The 24,109-nt window shown below is 39.8% G+C and overlaps 1 protein-coding gene across 1 annotated transcript in view; it reads right to left on the minus strand.

Annotated features, from left to right (window-relative positions):
• ADGB (androglobin) overlaps positions 1-24,109 on the minus strand; it is a 226,980-nt gene that overhangs the window by 167,540 nt on the left and 35,331 nt on the right. Inside the window, 5 exon segments of the mRNA XM_075553888.1 lie at positions 2,093-2,179; positions 3,766-3,905; positions 13,509-13,718; positions 18,138-18,209; positions 23,445-23,537. Of these exon segments, the coding sequence (XP_075410003.1) occupies positions 2,093-2,179; positions 3,766-3,905; positions 13,509-13,718; positions 18,138-18,209; positions 23,445-23,537 (602 nt within the window).

Here is a 24,109-nt window from a genome sequence, read left to right on the forward strand (position 1 = left end):
TCCTGAAACTCATTCACTAATCTAATCTTCAGAACAACCACCTAAGGTATGTCTATGCTTATTTTACAGATGCTAGAGAGATACAATTCACAGAACTTGAAAGCAGAGGTGTCAGAATTTAGTCTAGCCAGATAGTTCGCACACCAATGCTCAAGTTTTCCACCTTACACTAGTCTCAAACCCACTCAAATCAAACCCACTGCCATTGAATTAATTCCAATTCACAGCAACCCTATAGGACCAGGTAGAACTAACTACCCCTGTGGGTCTCCCAGACTGTAACCCTTATAGGAGCAGAAAGCCTCATCCTTCTCCTGAGGAATAGCCAGTGCTTTCAAACTGGTGACCTTGTGGTTAACAGTCCAATTCATAACCACTACGCCATCAGGATTCCATCATATTCTTCCCTTAAACTTTTAATAAGCAGCCATAATGCATGTACCATGGATATCTAAACTCCATCAAATCTTTCCTTTTATTATTAATTATTCAAGTGGCCCCTTTATTATTTGGAAATATAATTAAATGATTCTAGACAAAGACACTTCACAATTTTTACTAATTGGTTTTCTACTCTGACTAATTGTGGAAGCCTGCCTCTGTTTCCATCCTGAGGGATCGGATGTTTTCGTGTCTCTTGATAGTTACAATGACTTACAGCATCGGAAATATGAAAGCAAGAGTAATAATCCTTAATTTGACATTTAAAATTAAAATTAGACAAGTCCATGCCTTCACATTTGAAATTTTTCTATTTATCACTTGAAACTTTCCACATATTTTTTGCTGTCACTCTTGAAAATGTACACTGTGGAACATGAGCAATTTCTAAGTGAACAATTCAGTCACACTGATTATGTTCTCCGTGTCCTGCACCACTTTTGTCCTCAGTTTTGGGGTTCCCCCCACACGCATTAGCATAAATTAACTGCCCCTTGAGTTTCCTACCTCATCGTCTGAGTTGCTGTTGTCAAATTGATGGCACTCAGATCACTCTTAAGACAGCCCAGTGTTTAAGACACGCAGATGACTGGTTTCAAGACACCAAACAATACACGTGCTGACATAACTGTAATAATGATTTCACTGAACTATTGTTTGATTTTTACAATCACTCCAGGGGATATTTTTGGTTTAAGGTTTAGAGGTTGCATAAAATCAATGGTTTAGGTGATTCAGAAGTCAGCGTCCATGCTCTAGAAGTCTGGATTCTAAGAGTTTTTGAACTCCTGTTCAGCGCTTCCCCTCTTTTGACCAGGAGTCTTCCAGGGAATCTTGCACTCGAACACTGAAGGTACAACAATCTCTCTCTATTTGTCTGGAGCAACCAGGAAAGGAGGGTGATAAACGGAAGAGAACTGTGACATCTGGGGCTGATGGACTCCATAACAAATGACCCCTTCGTTATGAGACTAGAAGAACTAGATCAGGGCTAGCAGGCCTCGTGCACCTTCCAAGAATTGCCTTGGGACACAGATAAATAAAGTCACATACAGAGAATCATGTGAGAGAAAAAATGTGTTTTAAATCCCAGAAGACTTAGAATCAAGTCGTCTCTCCCCACAAATGATGCTTGCTTTTAGGAAATTTAATATCTCTGAGCTTCAATTTCCTCATGTGAGTAGGTAATGATATAATGGAAATATAGATTCCATGGATGATTAAGGACTATGGCATTCTGTTATACATAACAAATTAAAAGTACATGATGTCTACTGTGTTCTACTATTATTAATTATCCCCCAGTATTTCAGACTAATTAAAAGCAGATTTTGTGTTTCTGTCTGGAAATAAGAATATGAACAAAGGGAAATCTGTATGTTTTACAGATTTACAAATCTGTTGATGTTAAGCCTTAATATTTCACCATTTATACATGAGCTACTTAAGGATTGAATTAATAATGTAGCTAAACAAACAAACAAACAAACAAACCAGAAAGTATCCTGAAATTCTCAAGGGATTTTATATAATACCATCAGGAGCTATTTTCCTGGGATTTTCTGAGAGACCAAGAACATGTCAGTAAAAGAAATATTACTGGGTGAGAAAGAAAATAAAGCAGAAATGAACGATTGATGGTCAAACCTACTTTAGAGAAATGACTTCTGGCAACCACCCCGTGAGGGCGTGGATAATGGTGAACTCGCCCAGCTCTCGCCTGTCTGACACATGGATGCTAAAAATGAAAATGCACAAAGGGAGAGTTACCAGATATACAAGGAAAAGAAAATCATTCACAGGCTAAAATTATCATCAAGAATATAGGGACCATACAGACGACACATGATACACACTGCAGCAACAGAAACAGCTGAATATTGCCAAAGCACATGGCAGACAGGAAAGAACCGGCGATCAGCCTGGCTTGGGGATTCTTACTCGTGTGACTCTAGAAGTCTATTTAATGGTAACTGTGAACACAAAACACCACGCCAATGATCTAATTCAATCACGCGATCACACTAGCTTTATACCTCTCATTTCCAGAATTCAAGTGAAGCTTGAAATTAAATTTTTTCCCTTGCAAACCTAGCTGCCACCAAGACAGCGCCCACTCCCAAAGTGTGTGGTGTGTTCAGTTACTTGCATGGGTCTGGGCTGGGTGTTGATAACAATCATTGGAATGAAGCCTGTAAGCCTGGGGGGCGGGGACAGTTTCCCACAGGGAAGTGAGGGTGGGCAAGAGAAAGGCTAGACCAGGAGATTGGCAGTAGGCATGGTTACCGTTGTGAAGGCTTAGGGAAGAAAAACGAAGCACACGGAAAGATAATTCACTAAAAGCAGACGTGACTTCCGACTGGCAGTGCTGTATTTATGGGAGGGGAGGGGATGAGCTTTGAGAAAATGGCTGAACTTGTCTGCTAAAGCATGTGGGTGTTTTCTGTTGAACTCCCAATGCCACCACACACAACAGGAGGGGAAGGGTATCAAATTCAAGTTCCTGCGGGTACGTGTGTGGAGTCTCCCACTGAGCACCAGTACAGAGCTCTCTTGCATCTTGCATCGCCAACTCAAGTACTTATGCTTCATGGCCTTGATAAAACCAGGATAGGATGAGTGGAGGTCTCTCAAAGTAGAAGCTAAGGGAAGTGATCATAGCAAACATGTATCGTACATGTGACCTGTCATGTAGGAATATAAGACTCAAGAAGAGTTTGCAGTAACAATGGAGGAAAATTGAGCAATTTTCACCAAAATATATTCAACAATACTAGTGTTAATAAATCAAAAGGAGTATATGTACTTGAGAATAATTTAAGTTTTCTCAGACTAGTAAAGTATTGCTATATATACAGAATGTAAAATGTCACTGGACACCAGCATTTAATATTCAGTATTGACATGAAGAAATTGTGCCCCAACAAAACAATCTATTGCAACAATTAAACCAAAACACTATTATCCACCTTGCATGATTAACTTTGCATTAATAGGAATACATTGGATGGGACACATGCATAGACTAATTTTACATAATGCATAGGGTATATAACTGTATGTAATACATAGGAAATCTTAGTTAATTCTTATGGAAGAAATATGTCTTCTTGCTGGCTACATGACTAATACAATTTTTCTATTTTCCATCTAAAGAAACAGAGACACTTGTACAAAGCTAAACTGTGGCTTTGGCTTATTAATATACTTGAAATTTCACATTGTTTGAAGAGGGTATTGCTTATTGGTTTTTAGTAAAGCTGTGTATTATGAATGTATGATTTGGTTCATCAAAAATCATTGACAGCGCTTCATTCTACCTACTCGACATTTGCCAGCTTAATGATCGCTTTGGACAAAAGCATTGGCCAGAGCTCAATGTCATGAGTCGTAGCTGGAAGCAATAGGTTGTTATCTTCATCAAATGGAAGAAAGTCATCGATAGTTATTTTTCTCCAGCAACCCTAAAAGTGAGAAGACAATTAAATGTGTTTACTGTATTATAAAAATCTAGGAACTCAAGAATATGCAATCAACTGTATGATTTTCCTTCATGCATCACTTGAAATTAGCAAACCCAAACAAAAGAACTGGCTCAGCACTTCTCTACCTGCAAGTACTGAAGAAAACATTCATGCATGAGGTGATAATATTGAAGGAATTTATGGGGGGAAATATTGAATTAGGAAGGAATCATTGAAAGAAGATGGAAAAAAATACGCAGTCAATGCACAAAAATGTTCAACTACTTTAAGAGGTAGTATATAATCAGTAACTGGTGGTATTGATGGAAGAAGTCCAAGCTGCACTGGGGGCTCTGGGAATTGATGGAATACTAATTGAAACGTTCCACCAACCTGCTGCAGTACTGGAAGCACGTACTAGTCTATGCCAAGGGATTTAGAAGACAGATACCTGGCCAAGTGACTGAAAGAAATCCCAAAGAAAAGGGACAAACCAGAATGTGTAAATCACTGAACAATGTAACATCACATGCAAGTGAAATTTTGCAGAAGATAAGTAAAAAAATCGTTTGCATTACACTGATAGGGAACAACAAGAATTTCAAGCTGGATTGGTCAAAGGTCTTAGAATGAAGGACATAATTCCTGATGTCAGATATACCAGGAAGATGTTTACTTGTATTTGATTGTCTTTGCAAAAGCATTGAACTATAGGCATCAAAGCAAGCTTTGGATAGCACTGAGAGGAGAATTTCAGAGCATTTAATTGTGCTCATGCAGAATCTCTACATAAACCAAGAAGCAAATTTCCAACTGGAACAGGGTGATGGAGTATGGATTAAAATCGGGAAAACTGTGCATTGGAGTTGTAGCCTTTCACCACACTTAGGCTGCATGCTGAGCAAATATTTTCAGAAGCTGGGTGATGCGAAGACCATGGCATAAGGATTGATAAAAAAGAGTTTGACTAATCTTGCTTGAGGGAGGAAGTAGACATAAAATGAAACTTCAAGAACCAGCATAATTTTCCAAGTAAACAGGAGTGATAGGGCAGATAGCGTGTGTAACTCTGCACTTACATTGCCATTTAAGTGCTTACGTGGTTCATTGTTTCTTCTCTAATAGTTGATAGAGGGCAAGAGAGAGTTAAAAGGACTGGTGTCTAGCCACCCTGTCTCCCAAAATCCAAATAAAAATATCAAAAACATACACAGAGACATCGAGGGTTATATTTCTAAATTATAATTTTACTACATTTATTTTTAAGACTTTTTCATAGAAATGTTGAGGTTCCTTGCTATCAGTGTTTCAGATGCTCCCTTAAAGTTTGTTTTAAAAAAAAGCATGAATGGTAAATCCGTGATTTCTTTGCGACATCATCATACAACATTGGATTATTTGGATCCTGGCATTCTCTGGTTAATGCATACATGTCAGACACTGAAGTCTTTTCATTAAGTACTGTGTGAACATCACATACTGTTTTATTTTTCAAAGTCAACAAAATAATTAATTATTTAGTATTCCTACAAAGTGCGATAACTCCTCTGTCAATACAAACACACAGTACCAGAATTCTTTAAAATACAGTCAAATTCTAATTTTAATTAGCATTTCCATATTTAAATTCCAGGTCAAGGTACCTAATTGGGTAAATAGAGTATACCTGTTATTTTCCTCGAACCTGTTCAAAGATAACATTTGGATGTTTTTTGTTTTGTCTTGTTTTGCTTTAAGTGGTAGCATGCATCAAGCGATCAGGAGAAGCGATCAGGAGAAGAGCGATGTAGGAAGGAGATGGCACAAATATCTGTATATTCAGAACTACTGGGAGGGGAGTTAAGTCTGACCTTCCTACCAGCTCTACTGCAGGAACAAAGAGCTGCCCCTCCCCTCACCCGGTCTGTGAGCAGAACACTGTGTGGCCAGTGGCAGAGACTGGGCTTCCTTCCTTCTTCACTAAAGAGGAGGGTTCCTGTCCGGGCAGAAACTGTGGCAGAAACTCTTCTTGCCATCCTCTGCCTACTGCATGGCAGCTCCTCTTCTCTGGTGGCACAAAATCCCCGAGGGATGAATGGAGTCTGGTCTTCTGGGAAACAAAGAGGAAAGGCCTGCCAGGAAGCATGGTAGAGTCTTTCACACCGAATTGACACTTGAACAACAACCCACAAAAGTGAGCCAGGTACCGAAACACACTGAGCCCCTGAAAGAAAAAAATTCATGAGAAAGCAGAGCCTTATGCAAAGGACTAGGATGCACTTTAGAATCCCTCCTCATACCAGCAACCAGGGCCATCTCCATTTCAAGGTCAAGGCAAACAATAGGCCACACTACTCATATTACAAAGCGCTTTGGATACCTAGGTGGGGAAAAAAGCAAAAGCCAAAAATACAAACAAACAAGCAGCTATCATAACAAAGCCTCAGTCAGCAATTATGGAAACTGCTGTTATTTTATTGAGAGTTCATGCGTATATCATATGATTCCATAGTTCAATCATGTTAAGCAGTATTATAAATTGCCACCACAATCCGTGTCCAAACATTATTTTCCTTCCTGGACTCCTTGACATTGTCTTCCATTTTACCCACAGCGGCTCCCCTGTGCCAGCATGGTACACCCCCCTTCCAAAACCCTTATTCTAGTTGCTGTCCCTATAGGTTCATCAATCCTGGGTTCATATACCGAAAATCTGAAAAAACATATAGCACAACTTCAAGAGGGATACCCCGAATGACATAACAGCACTGAGATAAACCCTAATATGAACAAACAAAGCAAAAATACAGAAAATGTTGAAACCAGCTCAGGCCCAGTGTGCGTCAGAGTGGGGATCAACTAACGAGGTTTTAGTTGTTCAAGTCAGCTCTCCAATGCGCTCTGTTTAGTCCCCCCACCTCCCTCGATTGGGGAGAGAAGGAGCTCGCCGGAGGCTTATTTCCTACGTTGTTCCCACAAATGAATCCTGCGTTCCCACTGTCGTCCATTGCCTTCTGCAAAGCAGATTACTGAAATAATTTTTTAATTGGCAATCCCAGCAAAACGTCAGAACATATAACAGAAGAAACAAATGGACATGGTGGAACTAAAAATTAATCTCAAAACACAAACTCACCAGATGGGATCAAAAGCAGAGTGAAGATATTGATGTGAAAATAGTGACCAAGTAAGAACAACAGCAACTATGGACAACAGAGGACAAATAAAGGTTGTGGAGGAAACTAACTGAGCCTCCAGGACTTTTAGGAGAAATCAAAAAGACGTTGCCTTCAGGTCACTGGTGTTTAGAAAAAGGAAAACTAATGCATTGCTAACAGCAGATTTGAGAGACCCATAGGGAAAACTTTAGAGGCATAGTAAGATATACACACAGAATCAAGAAGCTAAACGCACACAAATACAGAAACACACACCTAGACACCTCATGATCAATCTTCTGAGAATTCCAGGGGGGAAAAACAAACCCTTGAAAATAGCTAGAAAGAAATGACAGATTACCTGTGGTGGAGCAACAATTCATAGGCAGTAGATATCTCCTAAGAAACCGTGGAGGCCAAAGGAAATGGCACAATACGTTTCAGGTGCTGAACGTGAAGAGTCAAAACAAAACCCTGTTCAGCTGAGATGCTCTCTCTATTGAAATGTCTGACAAGAATGAGGGTGAAAAGCAGGCATTCTCCGATGAAAGAAAGCTAAGAGACTTGCTCAATAGGAGACTGGCTCAAAAACAAAGTCAAAGGAGAACAAGAAGGCTTCAGAGAGAAATAAAATGGAATGGAAGGGCACATCAGACATAGGAAATAAAGAAAGAACAAAGAAAAGAGTACCTATCAGGGAAAAGTATTTTTCTCCTTCTGAATTTTTTTTTAATTGGGCTTGACTGTTAAAAGCAAAAAGTATGATATTCTGAATCTATCAGATCTATTTAACACAAATATGTCACAAAGAAAGGAGTATACAGGCACCTAGTTTATGATCAAATTTATGATGAAATGTATATTCCAATTAAAATGGTAAACTGTTGGTATTTACAGACTATTGCCAGTGTATGTTTTACCCTTAGTGCAAACGCTTAAAAACTGCATACAAAGCAATATATTAAAAATCATATAAACTTGAAAAGGACTACAAGAGAATGGAAGAAACTCACAGAGGGTCAGGAAAAGTGAAAAAGGAAGAACCATTAAGTAAAAAAAAGAAAACAAATAATAAAATGATAGACTTAAGCGCCATTGACCACAGAACTTCAAATGTAAATCATCCAAACACATGCAAATGAAATTATAAGAGTGATTTGAATAGTCTAACCAAAATGAAGAAATTGCTTAGGCTTTGTCAGAATAATTCTACATCACAGAACTCTGGGGGGTGGGGAGTCCCACAAATGGACAAAAATAAACACAAAGAAGCTACTTCTGGTAAAACACTCATGATCCCTTAAATACATATCAATATGGACTTAGCAGAATACACATATTTTGGTGTATCTGTACAGCAGAGTGTGAGGTAGACCAATCTATGCAAGGGAACTTCAAAATATCCATGGGAAAATTCCATTATCTCATAATTACCTTTTTCCACAAACTTTTTTGCAACTCCCTCATATTAGTATAGAGAAATTCCCACAGTTAAATCAGAGTAAACCAGCCTCTGAAAATCCAGGGGCCCTTTGACGCAATTGTGTGGCTATAATATATAGAGGTCATAGTAAAGTCATAGAAGATAAGAGAGTAAAATAAAGGAGTCGGACACATTTGATGGTAGCATGCTCGCCTCTGGGGCAGTCATGGTCTCAGCAGCCAGGTCAGCGCAGAGAGAGGGTCTTTACTATCTTAGGATATTTGTAGGCAGCCACAGGACATGCACAGTCAGTATTCACATAGGTCACAAGGTGGGTGGCAACCACAGTAAAGTGCTTGGGCTCACAGGTGAGGAACCCTAAGAACCTGCATTGGGGGAAGCTCTGAGGGGGGATGGGTGCTCCGTGGGAGGAGATGACCAAAGAGTCTGCTTCTACAGGGAGACAGAATCAACCATGCGCTCACTTTAAGGCAGCACAGCTGTTAGGGGAGAATCTGTGGGAATGTTATTTAAAACAGGATAATGAACTGGGACTTTATCTCTAACTTACCAACGTGGTGGTTTTCCTACCATGGACTACTAGCTTTCCAGATTCCCTGTTATAAGTCAGGGAACGTAGTCCCAAGTCATATTTTCCTCAGTGTCAATTATCCCACACAGTTATTGAATAAAACAGTTGCAATCTTACAGTACTATAATTCCTATTAATTATATATGGTGCATTGCAAGTGTTTCTATTAATAGAAAAAGCTTAGGGGGCCATACATTAATAGTTTACTCTGAGAAGGGTAGAGAACGGGGCCACAGGGAACCTCTACTTTCTGCTTTAAACATGTTGGTGTTGGTTGAATTTTTCTACTAAGAACATGTCCACCTGTAGTAAATAAGAATGAAGCATTCCTATTTGAAAAATACATATATTGACTAAGAAAAAATTCATAGTATTCTAGACCTAGAAGCACTGTTCTTCAAATGTACTCTTTAAATGCCCCTGGGTATAAGCTCATTTGTTGATAATCTAGGTTTGTAGACTCTACTCCAGAGACTGTGCCAGGATGCCTGGAGGGGGGCATGGGAAGAACGTATTTCTCAACCAGCTAGATGTATCGATGTGGATGCTACTACAGGCCAGGTTTTAAGAAACTCCGGGTTCTATGATAGGACTGTGCTTAAAACATACCAGGGCCCCATCAGAAAGAAAAGCCAATAATTCTCACCTCGTCAGAACATTAGGATCTGGAGGTAATTACTGGTGCCAAGGTGTGTGATTTCCATGATTATTTGCAGGTGCACCAGCACAGGGATACGCTGGGAGAGGCGGCCAACAGCAGGGCATGTCAAGTGGAGAGCAACAGCTAATTTGCTTCTCTCGGGAGCTAAGGGAAGCCTGAGGCTTGAAAGTCACTGACAAGGCTGTATCCAGGTGTCAAGGTATCAGCTTTATTACAGCCAGGTGAAGGATGAGCGCCATAGCAGAGAGGGAAACTCTCTGTGTGAGAGCCAAGTTCCGAAGGCCGCCCCATACATGTTCATCAGGCTGATGCCAGGAACCTTGCCTGCTGTTTACTTAGAATCCAAGTGGGAAATAACAGGGATGCTTTTCATGCTTTGTAAACTCTAGACAGCATGCAGAGAAGCTCTGGGAGGTTGATTTAGTTCAAGGGAGAGACAAAGAGAAAGGCTTCCGGAGCACCTGAAGGGGGCAGAGATGGAAAACTATGTGTAATAAGGCAGAGATGGAAAACTGCCTTCCAGCAGGACAACAGTAAGAAAGCATTAAGTAACCGAAGAAGAAGAAAACCAGTGGGGAGAAGACTCAAAATGCCTGAGGAATGAAACGAGGAGGAAAACAAGTGGAGATCTTGAGAGCTGCCTCTCGTGCTTATTGACTCAGTCAAGAGAAGAGAACAAAGCATGCTTTTTGGAAGCTTGTATCTTAAACTCTAACAGTGGAAAGCAACAGATCAGGATGTACAGACACCAAACTGTTATTGATGCTACTCAAATCGCAAAACCCCTGCCTCCCCCCCACCCCCACCCCCACCCCGCCCCCGGACCAACAACAGAAACTGTGGGGGAAGGGAGACAGTGGTCAGGGTAAAGTATGAAGAGAATAATAATTTATAAATAATCAAGGGGCCACGGGGGGTGGGGGGAGGTGAAGAGGCGCTCACTAGAAAGTTAAATATCTAGAAATTAATGATGGCAACCTATGGACAAATGTGCTTGAAAGAAGTGATGGATGGATTGTAACAAGAGCTGTAAGAGCACTCAATGAAACGTTTAGAAAAAGAAGGAAAAGGGGTAGAGGAGCAGTGTGGTAGGCTGTGGAGATCACAGCTTCACACAGGAAGAAAGGCCTTGGATGGGTCTCTCACATGAAAACCTGAAGACAACCAGGCACTGCTACTGCTTATCATCCAAATCCGTTTATCTGTGACCAAGTTATCATTCACGTGTCAAGAGGAAACACGAAGAACTTCTCAGATACTCCCTTAAAATATGCCACATTTTTCAAAGTAAACATACATCCTGGAATGCAAATTCCATCTGACTGAAAGCTGAATCAAAACAAGATACTCAGAGAGCAAAACCCATGGTGAAGACCAAGTATTTTGTAGAGAGAATAAAGGAAAAAAATTATAGCTATATGCGCAAAGACATATTTACTCAATGTCTTTACTCATTAAAATATTTACTCAAAATATATTCCAAGAAAACATTGATACAAAAGAATATTAGTGGATTTTTCTGTAAAATTATCAAAACACATAAGGCCATAATAATTGAAACAATATGGTATTGAGACAAGAGAAAAAACCATGGGAGAAAATAAGAGTCCAGAAACAAAACAAGTCCAAATCACACGTTAGTCCTCATATTTATGGTTTTTAAAATCAGGGGGATTAAATGTCAAACATCAATTAAATAATACTGGACAATTTCTTAGAATAAATAAACCAGTTACATATTTCTCAGAGTAGATTAAACAAATTAAGATTAAAACAAAATAACAGTACTAACAATAAACCTACCAAATAGTAAGCTGAAACAGAAAAATATTTTTAAAATATTGCAGTAGTAATAAATTACTTTGAATGATAAGTGTCTTAGACTATAAAGAAAAATAATAATCAATTACACAAAATTTTGTCTCAATATACAAATTAAATTTATATGACACTTTTTTGTACATACATTCTTAACTACCTGTAACAAATGAACAATGCATCTAATTTCTTACCTAAAATATAAACAACTTATTTTATAACTAAGCAGAAGTCAAGAAATTCAAGAATTATGTAAGCATGATATGAGACTAGATGACCAGGCATCAAATTTGTGCAAGAACTAAATTAGTTTGGGCACTGATTAATGTGACATTGGTCAGGAGCCATACTACACAAACCATCTGATTGGGCATTACTGGTTGTCACTATTATCCATGTCATCTCTACATCTTCATTCAAGATCCACTTTGGGGCAAGTGAGCCCCTGGTAAGCAGGTGGCCTTCTTACTCCTAACTATAGCAAGGGGCAGGAAGAAGGATCTATCACTTTGGCTTCTATGGTAAGAAATCATATTGGAAGATAAGGATAGAAAACAGAAACGAACAAAAGGGGGAAAGAGACAACATTGTTGAGAAGCTACGACTGCCAGAATCTTTGCTTGGCTCTTTCACATATTTTGGCAATTTACCTCTTCACCTGCAGTTGTCCCCGCTCCTAGGATGTGTCCGGACTCCTGATGAACATGGTTCCTGCAGATCTGTACACAGGCACAGACCCAGAAGGGCCCATTTGGGCCAGTAAGTAGATCTACATGTACTGCTCATGGACCAGAAATGCTTTCTGCTATTCTCAGTGGCAAGGACATGACCATGCATTTTAGCAACAAGTTGTCCACCAACATAATTCCTATGCATATCACAAGGCAGTGATGTTGGTCACTGTTGACCTCTATTCAGAGGAAATTTGGAAAGAGAGGGAGCAAGGGGAGAACCACGAGGTTGGTTTGATGTTCTGCCCCGGTCCTTTTTAAATACTTAATGTTTGGAGTCCCTCCGACCTCGAGTGTAGATGAGTGTTAATTGGGCGCCACGAAAGCCCTTCTCACCCCTGGATTTATCTCCTTTTCTAAACCTCTCAGGTCTGGCCACTGGGTTCGTCACTGTACAACCATAACTCAAGACACTCAAAGCTCTAAAACGAAGTCTGCCAAGGTGGCCTCCTGAATGACAAAAAGGGACAAGAAAGGAAGCTGGGGGAATTATATTCTCTTCCAACTAGTTGTGACTTTTGAGGTCTATCATCTTGAGGGTCTAATTTTGGATAGCAAAGACATACATTAACATCTTTACCGTGACACTCCCACTGCCGTGATCCTAACAACCCCTAGTCATTTTCTACCCAATCGTGGGTTTTTGTTTGTATTTAGTTCTTATAATCCCATTTGCTTCCTTCTAGACAGCAATGAAAACTTGCTGCGTCACAGTAAGGTTTGATAACATGAAAGTGAGGCTTAATTTAGGACTACGAAGTGTTGGGATAAGGTTCTTAGCAGCAGATAACAGGAGAGAAGTACCATGTGCCAGCACACCCTCCAGAAAAGGGCGAGACAGGACTCGAAAATGCTGAGTCAGAATAGACTCAATGACAGTGAGCTTGATTGTGTGTGTGTGTGGTTTTTTTTTCACCCAGTTCCTAGACTGTCCTCTGAGAGAGCAGAGGCCACAGCAGAGCCAGCAATCTATAGGCACATCACTCTGCAGTGGTCCTGGGGCACCACTTGCAAAATCACAGGTGACTAGTGTCACGGGAGAAACAACGTATTTGCTGTTCATCATCACTAGTTACATATGCGGGACTTTTTCATCCAGTTCCTGTAAAGTTGACATACTGCACATCCCCCAAGACCTAAAAGTTAAATATCTAGCATAGGAAGCACAATCTGAAATAAAAATATTTTTGTACGGAAGACATTGCACAGATTTCAATGTACACACATTTGAATTTACTCACCATCCAGAAAAGTTTGACAATATACTTTCCATAGCTGTTGAACAAAGGCGTGTGGCCCTTCACAGCCTTGCAAAGAGAATAGATGTGCTCCCAAGGCTTCCAGGAGAGAATAGGAGCTTCTCCTGAACTGCTTTTCAAAGAGTTGTTCACAGCTCCTCCATTGAATATCTTCCACACTGCATAGAGTTCACTGATAATCCATCTCATGAGCTAGAGATAAAAACCACTGGTGATAATTGGTTCTTTTTCAGTTGTATATTCTATAATTTAATGGGGATTAAAAACATCTGCTTCTAATATTAAAAAACTAAACGCTCTGCGTCCAAGTTGACCCCAACTCATGCAATGCTCTAAATGGAGTAGGACTGTCCCATAGTTTCCAAGGTTGTCCATCTGTATGGAAGCAGACTGCCACATCTTTTCTCTTTCTCCCTGGGATAATAGGTGGGTGGGTTCAATCTGTTAACCTTTAGATGCGCAGATGAGTGTTTTAGCCACTGTATCACCAGATCTGCACTACTTTTGCTTTTGTTAGATACCACCAGGTCCATTCTAAATCATAGCCACCCTATCTACCATGGAACGAAACACTACTCAGTCCTGTACCATCTGCACAATTGCTATATTTGAGCCCATTGTTGCAGCTCCTGTGTCAATCCATCTTTGTTTAGAAACTTCCTCTTTTTCATCGCTCACTGCTTGAGCGATCATGACGTCCTTTTCCAGGGATTGGCCTCTGCTGCTAGCATGTCCAAAGTAGGTGAGAAGAAATCCAGCTATTCTTGCTTCTAAGGAGCATTCTGGCTGAACTTCTTCCAGACAGATTAGTTTATTCTTTGGGTGGTCCACAGTACTTTCAATACTCTTAGCCAACACCGTAATTCAAATGTACCAGATTCTGCAATCTTCCTTATTCATTGCCTAGTTTTGCCATATATATGCAATGATGAAAAATACCATGACTACAATACCAGGATAAAGGCATACCTTAATCCTCAAAGTCGTGTATTTGCTTTTTAACCCTTATGAAGGTTCTTGTGTAGCTGATATGATCAGTGGACTGTGTCATTGTCATTTGATTTCTCAGCTGCAGCAGCACAGATTGTGGACGCATGTCAAAGGATATCCTTGACAACTTCAATCTTTTCTGTTTAGCCTGATGTTTGTCTGTTGGTCTAGTGGTAAGGATTTTTTGTTTTCTTTACGAGTTGAAATCCATACAGAAGGCTGCAGCTTTTAATTTCCATCAGCAAGGGCTGCAAGTCCTCTTGGTTTTCAGCAAGCAAGGCTGCATCATCTTTATATCACAACTGACCCTACATATATTAATTCTAATATTAAACACCATATGCCATAGAGTCCAAGTTTTGATTTTTGACATACAGAATAAAATCATAAGTCTTGTTTTCTGAAGACACAAATCAATTACAAGCTAAAATATCTAGTGCTAAACACTGTCAATTTGCCTACAGCTTGTTTTGGAAGACAACTTCTTGGCCTGGGACAGGTTTTCCTCCACTCTATGTCTACATGGGCTTGAGACCATTGCTGAACTTATTTCAGAACTAACTTTTTAATAAGTGGGTGAGTTATTCTGTAAATGCTGAAAAGCTTGAGAAGGCACCTATTTCTCCCACGTCTATGGGACAAGAAACGAGTCCTGTGATGGAATTAAAATATTCCATAAAATATTTCAGTCCCAAGTTTCATGGGTTGACATGCCAACATAGAAATAGCTTAATGAAATTGCCATTATCGGTGCTGTGAATGTGTGTGTGTGTGTGTGTGTGTGTGTGTGTCTGTGTGTGCGTGTGTTTGAAGAGGCAACGAGATCCACTGGGAATTAGGCTTTAGATTGAAAAGAGAAACTGGGTTTAATTCTCCTTCAGGTTCTTCATAGCTTTCTGCTCTTGGGCAATTTACTTCAATTTCTCTCTGCTGCAGTTTTTCATCTGTGAAAATGTAGCTAACACTAACAGTCAAGTTTTTTGTGAAAAATAGTATTATGCATAAAAATCCTGTGGGTCATAGTGAGCGCTCAGTAGGGTTTTATGGCCTTGGAGGGTTGCACTTTTCTGAAATATGCAGCTCACCTTTGATGCCTGTTTAAGCTGCATGACTTCTAATGAGGCACAACACTTGAGAACGACCTCATTAACTTATGTTTTGCTTAAACAGAGCTACTTAGGAAGTTTTTAGAGCTGGGTTGAGTTGAAAAGGTGGAAACAGGTATCCTCCTATGCAATTCTATACTTTTCAATAGAATATTGAAAATAATCTTTTCCTTGGAAAAATAAAAAGCCAAAGTCTATGTATGTCTAGGATTCATAAAATAAGCATATTTTAGACTAAGTCTAAAATATTTCAGAGATAATTTTACACTAATCTGTGCAATCTAGCTAAAGAAATCAATGTATTTATTGTAGTACTTGTAAATATTTTAACGACAAAGCAATTAAATCAACAAGGACCATGTTCCCAGTCCTTGAACTGACCCTTAGAGCAAATAATTAAAAGCCCTTATTTCTAAAATAAATCGCATAGAGAAGGGGAATAGATTCTTTTCAGTGGGGTGTGGTTGTTGGGTGCCATCTAGTCCATTCTGACACATACACAACAGACCGAAGCACTGCCCAGCCCTGGCCTATCCTGGCAATTATTCCTAGGCCCGAGCCCGATGTTGCAGCCTCGGTATCATCTCATTGAGGGCCTTCCTCTTTTTTCCTGCCGCTCCACTTTACCAAGCACGAGGTCCTTGTCCAGGGACTGGTCTCTCCTGACAACCTGTCCAAAGTATGCAAGATGAAGTCTTGCCAAACTTGCCTCTAAGGAGCACTCTGGCCATGTCTCTGCCAAGACAGATTGGTTTGCCCATGGTACTTTGAATATTCTTTTCCAGCACCCCAATTCAAATGGGAGTGGAGTGGGGGTGGGAAAATGACCTAGGGGTAGAGTGAGGAAGACACACCTCCCTTTACCTCCACCTCTCACAGGAAGCTAGAGCTCTGTGCTGAAAATGTGTTTTTGCGTTATATCTGATTTCATCCCCCTGGTCGCCCCTGTGTAAGTGCCCTGGTGGCATCATGAGCTCCTCGTTGGGTTGCTAAGCACTCTGAGAAAGAAAGTGTGGCTCTCTACCCCCATAAGGCTTACAATCTAGCAAGCCCAAAAGGCAGTTCTACCCTGTCCCATAGGGTTGCTATGAGTCAGAATGGGCTTGATGACCGTTAGTGAGGTGAGGTCCACCCTATTGGAGACCTGGTGATGCAGGGGCCAAGCAGTCAATCACTTGTCAAATGGCTGGCTTTTTCACGTGCCTCTAATCTGCTCCCATTATGACTCCCATGAGGCAACCTTAGTGGACAGTTCTGCTCTGCCATCTGGGGTCACTGGGAGTTGAAAGCAGACTCCAGTACCCAGTAAGAGCAGCAATCAAACAGCATCATGACCCCTACTTCTCAGACACGGTGTCATCCAATAGGGGCAGCTGCACTGCATGTGTTACTTGAAACATGGATTCTGAAGGGAAATGCCTAGATCGTGAGAAATCAACAACCTTAGGACCATGCGCAGGTTGACAGGTGGTAATATTAATATCTTCCCAAAGTGTGTTATCCTTACTCAATTAAACACACACACATGCATAGAATATTACTAGAATACTCAATTACACAAATAACAATGAAGGTAAGGGAGGGAGAACTGAAGTTGGCATCTAAGATGTAGTTGATTAAGATGGCCCTTCTAGTCAAAAGTCCTTAAGTGATGTGTTACAATTCTGGACTTCAAGTCTATGGCTACAGTCTCAATTCAGAAGGAGTGCTCTACTAGGCTAATGCACGGGACTTAGGTTGGGATTAAGTATCTAGTGTGGTATGAACCAGATCACATCCTTTGTTTCTTTGGTTTTGTCTGCTAAAAGACAAAGCCCACATCTCCATCAAAGCATCTCTCTGTGCATAAAAGCCATGTTGGACACAGAATCCCCAGCACCATCAGAAGAGCATGATGCATGCAGATGTCTGTCTGTAGTGACAGACGGTGGGACAGGAGGCATTAGAGACTGTGGCACAGAAACTATGAGAGAAAAAACCCAAAGGATCCAGGCCAAGGTCAAAGGCCAAGGAAGGGAACCCAGGAGACAGAACAGCTAGTCAGTGCCAAGACTATGGGACGGAGCCAAAGAGCCACTGGAAGGGGGCAACAGACAACCTGGCTGAGAGGCTAAGGGTGGCAAAGAGACTTGGCCGCTGACTGAGGAGAGGGCTTGCTGTGGACCCATGGTTGTATCCTTACTGTTTACTGATCCTGACTTGTGGTGACTTGTTAACTGCCCCTAATGAGCCACCTTAATTGGGAGCAATGGCTGTGAGTTCTGTGTAACCAAGGCAACAAATTGTGGAACCTAGGACAGAAGTAGTGTGCCCTGGGAGGATTGAACTGGTGTCTGAATAGGTGAAGGGGGCTGCAGGGAAGTCATGTCTGATCCCTAGCTCCTGGCAATGGGGAAGCCACAGGTGGTGAGAGACGGCCAGCCTCTTCAGGCTGACTTTGCAGTGCAGGATTACTTGAGGGAGTCTGGCGGATGGCATTCTGCAACGAGGGCTGGTTTGGCCATTTCCCACATACCTCACTGCCGAGTAAGTGCTCGTTTGCTGAAAACAAGTCAAACATGGTTTCATTTTTCACAACCACTGGAGTCTAAAAGGGAAAAATTTTAAATTATATTTATTACGCCATTAAGTGAGAGCTTAACTAGTTTAATGAAATATTCTCATGTGCTGTAAACAGGCTAAACTTGATATCATTACTCCTAACCAGGAGAATTAGTAAAAATTAAAAATAAACATATTAATCCACCAAATAATTATTAGTTAGAGTTGGAGATGAAATCAATTTAATAAAAGGCTGTCTACAAAATATAGAACTTAATAAGCAACCAAATATTATCAGATATAATATATGCAGAGTGACAGATACATGCCTCCCATCTCTGTGAGGACCATCCTCTTTCTTTGCTGCTCCTCTACTTTTGAAACATGATGTCCTTCTCCAGGGACTGGTCTCTTCTAACATGTGCAAAGGTATGTAAGATGAATTTTTACATACTACACAAACATACCAGAATCTCTCAAAAAGTTTGTGGAAAAATTCCAATGTCTTTAGATTCCATTTTTCACAAAACTTTTGAAGCCGCCATGTACAATCTGAGTGTTTAAAAACTGATTTGAAATTCAAATTAGCCACTCAAATTAAACCTGCTCTTTAGTTAACATCTGGTAGCTAGAAAAATATCTCTTTTGTAGATGAAGATATTAGCTGTGACAGCTTCTTAAAAATTTTGTCCAACTTTAAATCCTTTTGCATATTAAAATTATCACGATGGTCATAATTGAATTGAGGCACAGCTAACATTGCTTTTATATATTCAATACCAATAAAGACCGATAATACTGAAGATACGACTTGCAACAATAAAAAGTGATTCTTATCGAGATTATATATTCAACATATGAAATTAACATAGAAATGGTTTTGATTAGTGAATTGGATTGCTAAGAAAACCGGTGTCATCAATTATTCACTCTTGTCCGTACAGTGGTTATTATTGGATGCTCTGGATTCCATTGGATGCATACTGACCCATGAGGCACACAAGAATTGCTCCACAGGACTTTCTAGGCTGTAGTCTCTACAGAAACAAACCACCAAACTTTTGGTCAGCAGCTGAGCACTTAACCACTGTGTCATATCGGTGTATACTTATAATAGGCCTCCCGAGGAAGAGACGGTGCATTTGGATTACGATTCTGGTGAGAAACACGTGAAAGCGCCACGGGCTGCTTCCTAGAATTTCAAAGATAGAAGTCTTTTTTTTATTGGTAATCGTTCAAGTCAGATTTATCATTTAATCTACTATAATCATCTCACTAATTCTATTTCATTACCAGGTTATTCCCATCCCTCAATCAAGGTAGGAGGAGAATCGCTGGAGGATTATTCCATCCGCAGACCCTGTGAATGGATTTTGGGCTTCCGCTGACATCCATAGGATTCTGAGAACCCAAATTTCACTATTGAAGCTCTGATGCCATTCCCTCCTTCAGATTTGGATCATATAATGTATAAACTCTGAGTCACAGATGCCGATGTTTTTCTTCCATGCGGGTTTGCTTGAAGTGTCACTTACATGACTACTTGTTTGAAAACAAGCCTTTTAGGACCCAGACTCTATTCTTTACGACAGCCTAGTACCATGTACTTTCTTCACCACACTTTATTGTAGCACCCATCATTTCCATGTGTCCCCATGAGGGTGCGCCTATATCACCTCTTGATTGGGCTAGTTCACAGTACCTCCTTAATGGTACCTCCAACCCCTATCTACAGGCCACCCATAATGAGGGTCTCAATAAGTAGATCCAATTTTATCATATACATCCCACTGGTTCCCACCCCTTTTAAACTTCTCCAAGGACTTTTTTTTTTCAGGAGGTCAAAACAATCAAACTTAGGAAACCGCTAAGCTTTGATGACTGATTTTCAGTGACCTTGACAACTTTCATGCTGCCCCGTTCCAGAGCCTCATAAGGTCACACAGGCTAGCCTCTTTGTCCCCTTATTATTACTCATTTTTCAGATTACGCTGAAGCCTCACTTTCTCAGAGAGGACTTTTCTGACTTCAGACCGGGGCAGCCACGTGTAATACGTGCTTGCAACTGTGTGTCCTTTTCTGTAAAACGTGTTCCCCTGTTGTGCGCCATCAGGCCAGTTTTTGTCTCAGATCCACTCATGTGGCAGAAAGGAATGGAACCATAGACTCTAAAGACTAAGACAGAAGTCTTTCCAGGAGCAAACACTCCGGTCTTTCTCTCACAGAGAAGGCTGGTGTATTTGAATGGCCAACCTAGCAGGGTTAACTATAGATTTATCTCAGAAAACCAAACAAACACATCAAAGTCACTGCCACTGAGTTGATTCTGATTCACAACATCCATAGAGAGGATAAGGGAACTGCCGCTATGGGTTTCTGACACTATAACTCTGTTGCGCTTGTTGGATGCTCTCAAGTCAGTTCCAACTCATAGCAACTCTACCTACAGCAGTACAAAGCACTGTCGTGTCCTGCATCAGCCTCACAATCGCTGTGTTTGAGCCCATTGTTACAGCAACTGTGTCGATGCATCTTGTCGAGGGCCTTCCTCTGTATCCTGCCCCTCTATTTTACCCAGAATGATGTGCTTTTCCAGCGACTGGTCTCTCCTTATAACATGTCTCAAGGACTTTTTAATTTTATTGAAAGATCATTTTATTGGGGGCTCTTACAACTCTTAATAACAACCCATACATAAATTGTATCAAGAATATTTCTATATATGTTGCTATCATTCTCTAAACATTTACTTTCTTTTAAAAAAAATTTTAATCACATTAGGGCAAAGAATGTACAGATGTGCTTTACACAATTGATGTATGTATATGTATGGATTGTGATAAGAGTTGTATGAGCTCCTAAAATCATTTTATTAGGGGCTCATACAACTCCTATCATAATCCATACATACATCAACTGTGTAAAGCACATTTGTACATTCATTGCCCTCATCATTCTCAAAACATTTGCTCTCCACTTAAGCGCCTGGCATCAGCTCCCCATTTTCCCCCTCCCTCCCTGTTCACCCATCCCTCATGAACCCTTGATATTTTATAAATTATTATTTTGTCATATCTTTCTCTCTCCGACGTCTCCCTTCACCCACTTTTCTGTTGTCCGTCCCCCAGGGAGGAGGTCACATGTAGATCCTTGTAATTGCTTTCCCCTTTCCAACCTACCCTCTCTACTCTCCCAGTATCTCCACTCACACTACTGGTCCTGAAGCGATCATCCGCCCTGGAAACACAGGGAATCCAGGGCGGTTGATCCCTAGAGTGACTTTTTACAGCAGTAGAAAGCCTCATCTTTCACCCTCAGTGCAGGTGGGTGGTTTCAAACTGCTGCTTTTGTGGTAAGCAGCCCAATGCTTAACCAGACACCACCAGGGCTTCTCCATACCTTTACCTTTAACAAGATCAATCTTTGGACATCTTCCTTCTGTCTGAGACAAGGAGGCTTCCAAAGTTCATGAAAAAAAATTGAATTAAAAGATGGGATTTTTCCATAAATTCTTAGAAATCTCCTTTGCATAATCAATGCCCAAGGGCCTATGCCGCCCCCATCGAGTTATCAGAAATAAACAGATCTGCTCGTGGACTGGGATCAGATCTTGTTACCCTTGTTGACTCTGCTCTCTTCAATGCAGAGAGTTATGGCTTTCATCAGCTAAGCTTCTCTTAATGTAAATCAACTTCATTGACTTCATATGTTGCTTGGAGGGTTCTGAGTTAATTTCTTAGTCTGGTCAAGGTTTCTAAATTTTTCAGTCGAAATTATATCATTGTTCATTAAGTCAGCTTAGAGGATCAGACTATGCGCATTTACATATGGTCTATATGCATGTATATATGCATACACATACATGATATCCGGGTATATATGTGTATCCATGTTGAATGTGTCTAAGACTGCTCTACTTAGCTAGACTTTCAGTTCTTGTACCTTCCTCCTATCTCTGTTCTGGTCCATACATTTTGATGGGAACAAGAGCAGGAGTACAGTACAAAGGAAGACTAGAGGTTTTGAAATGGTAGCAACCATCTAAATATAAATGGAAGTGTATTCAACAGCAAAGAATGGTTTCATATTTTAGTACAAGTTTATCTCTCAGAGGAAAGGTTTACTTAAGATGATCAGAAAAGTTTTCTATTCTTCCAACTTATACAATTCATATCCTTTATACTTACGAGCTCAGAATATCTCTATAGAACTAAGCTGAACATTAATAATAATTTAAAACTAAGCCCATTGTATTAGCATTGATGAATTCATATTCTTCATATCAATATTATCTGAAATCATAAGTAATATAAAGTCATATTTCATTCATGTTTGATTTTTTAAATTTAAATTGTCTTAAAAGAATGCACCTTTTAAATTTTCTCATTTTAATCTTTTTAAACTTAGATGTATCCAACTTTTTCAATCTGTAATAGTAGTTGAAAATATTGCATATAAATTGCATTTTCTTGCAATAGAGTGCTTATGGAAGCTAAAACTTCTAAGAATAAAATCACTTTGGGTAAAAATTGAGATTCAATGGAGACTCCATAATGTACCAAAAGAGTCAGCTCTATTACAATCATTTGATGAGAAATGAAGAGCTAATTTAGTCTACTGATTTTGTGTGCATTAAAAGAAAATAATGGGGGATTCAATAATGAAAGAGGCATTAGTGATAATTAAACCATTTGAAACACCAAGTATATTCAAACTAGCATAGAAATTAGAAGATAGACCAGTGGGTATGAAGATTCAGTGCATAGAGGTGCTACTTCAAATGAGGTTTCCTTGACGGCCTGGTCCAAACGAGTCAGGTGAAAGTGGCCCTGAAAAGGTTCTTCAAGTGTCCTTGGTATAGAGAAATTGAAGTGCAAATGTCTTTGGCTAAAAAATTAATACTAATGAATACTAGAGAAAGCAGACTGGATGAAACTCCTGCTAAGCAGCATAAAGAATACGGCCTATCAATCAACCATGAAGGAAGAAACTTCCTGCAGTATTTTAGTCTATGATTTGACATTATGAGGGGGAGAATTAGAAAACTCAAGATCCTAAAAGCAGAAAGAAGCATTTCAGTAATGTCTTAGTAACCATTACAAGAAATATTAAACTATACTGATAAGTATTTATATCCAATTTAAATGCCATAAAGAAACTACTTATTCCTACTGAATATCAAAAGATAAAAAACCTAATTTTTAAATGTAGCTTTTATAACTAGGACCTTGCAGATCCATCATAAAATTTATTTTGCATAACATTGAAAAATATTTCTTACCCGATGAAATATAATGTCCTGTGGGCGTTTCCAGGTGTAAATTTTCAAGGATGGTGGTAATTCAATCTTTCCTTCAGGATCTTCAAAAAAATGCTATATTAAAAAAGAAAAAAATTAAATTCTTTATCATTTACTTTTATTAAAATAAAAACAACTCAATCTTGGGTACAAATTAAATGCATAGAAATAAACCACTAAACAGAGCTTACAAAGCAATTTCTGTTTGTCCTCAAAGCTATTTTATGCAGTGCATAGTGAATATTATATTTAAGATTATGTCACTTAATCAATAAACTCTTAATTCTTGAGTAGCATTTCCATTACAGAAAATGCAGTTTAAACAAACATGAGCTATTTTGGATTGTAAATTAAGCCTAAAATGAACATACTTTGGGGTGGACCAGACATGAATGTATCCATGATAACATATTTATGTTCAGGTTCCACCAGAGCACAATGTAGTGTCCTGGACTTGCCATTCTTCTCAAGGATCTGCATTGTTTGTTGCGAGCCACAGAGTCGAATTCCTTTGCATAGTCCATGAAACAGAAGTAAACATCATTCTGGTACTCTGCTTTTACCCATGATCCACCTCGGGTCCTCAGCAACGACAGGCCTAGTTCCACGTCTTTCTCTGAAGCTGGCCGGAACCTCTGGCAGCTCCA

The sequence above is a fragment of the Tenrec ecaudatus genome, chromosome 7 (assembly GCF_050624435.1).
Source record: "Tenrec ecaudatus isolate mTenEca1 chromosome 7, mTenEca1.hap1, whole genome shotgun sequence".
NCBI lineage: Eukaryota > Metazoa > Chordata > Mammalia > Afrosoricida > Tenrecidae > Tenrec > Tenrec ecaudatus.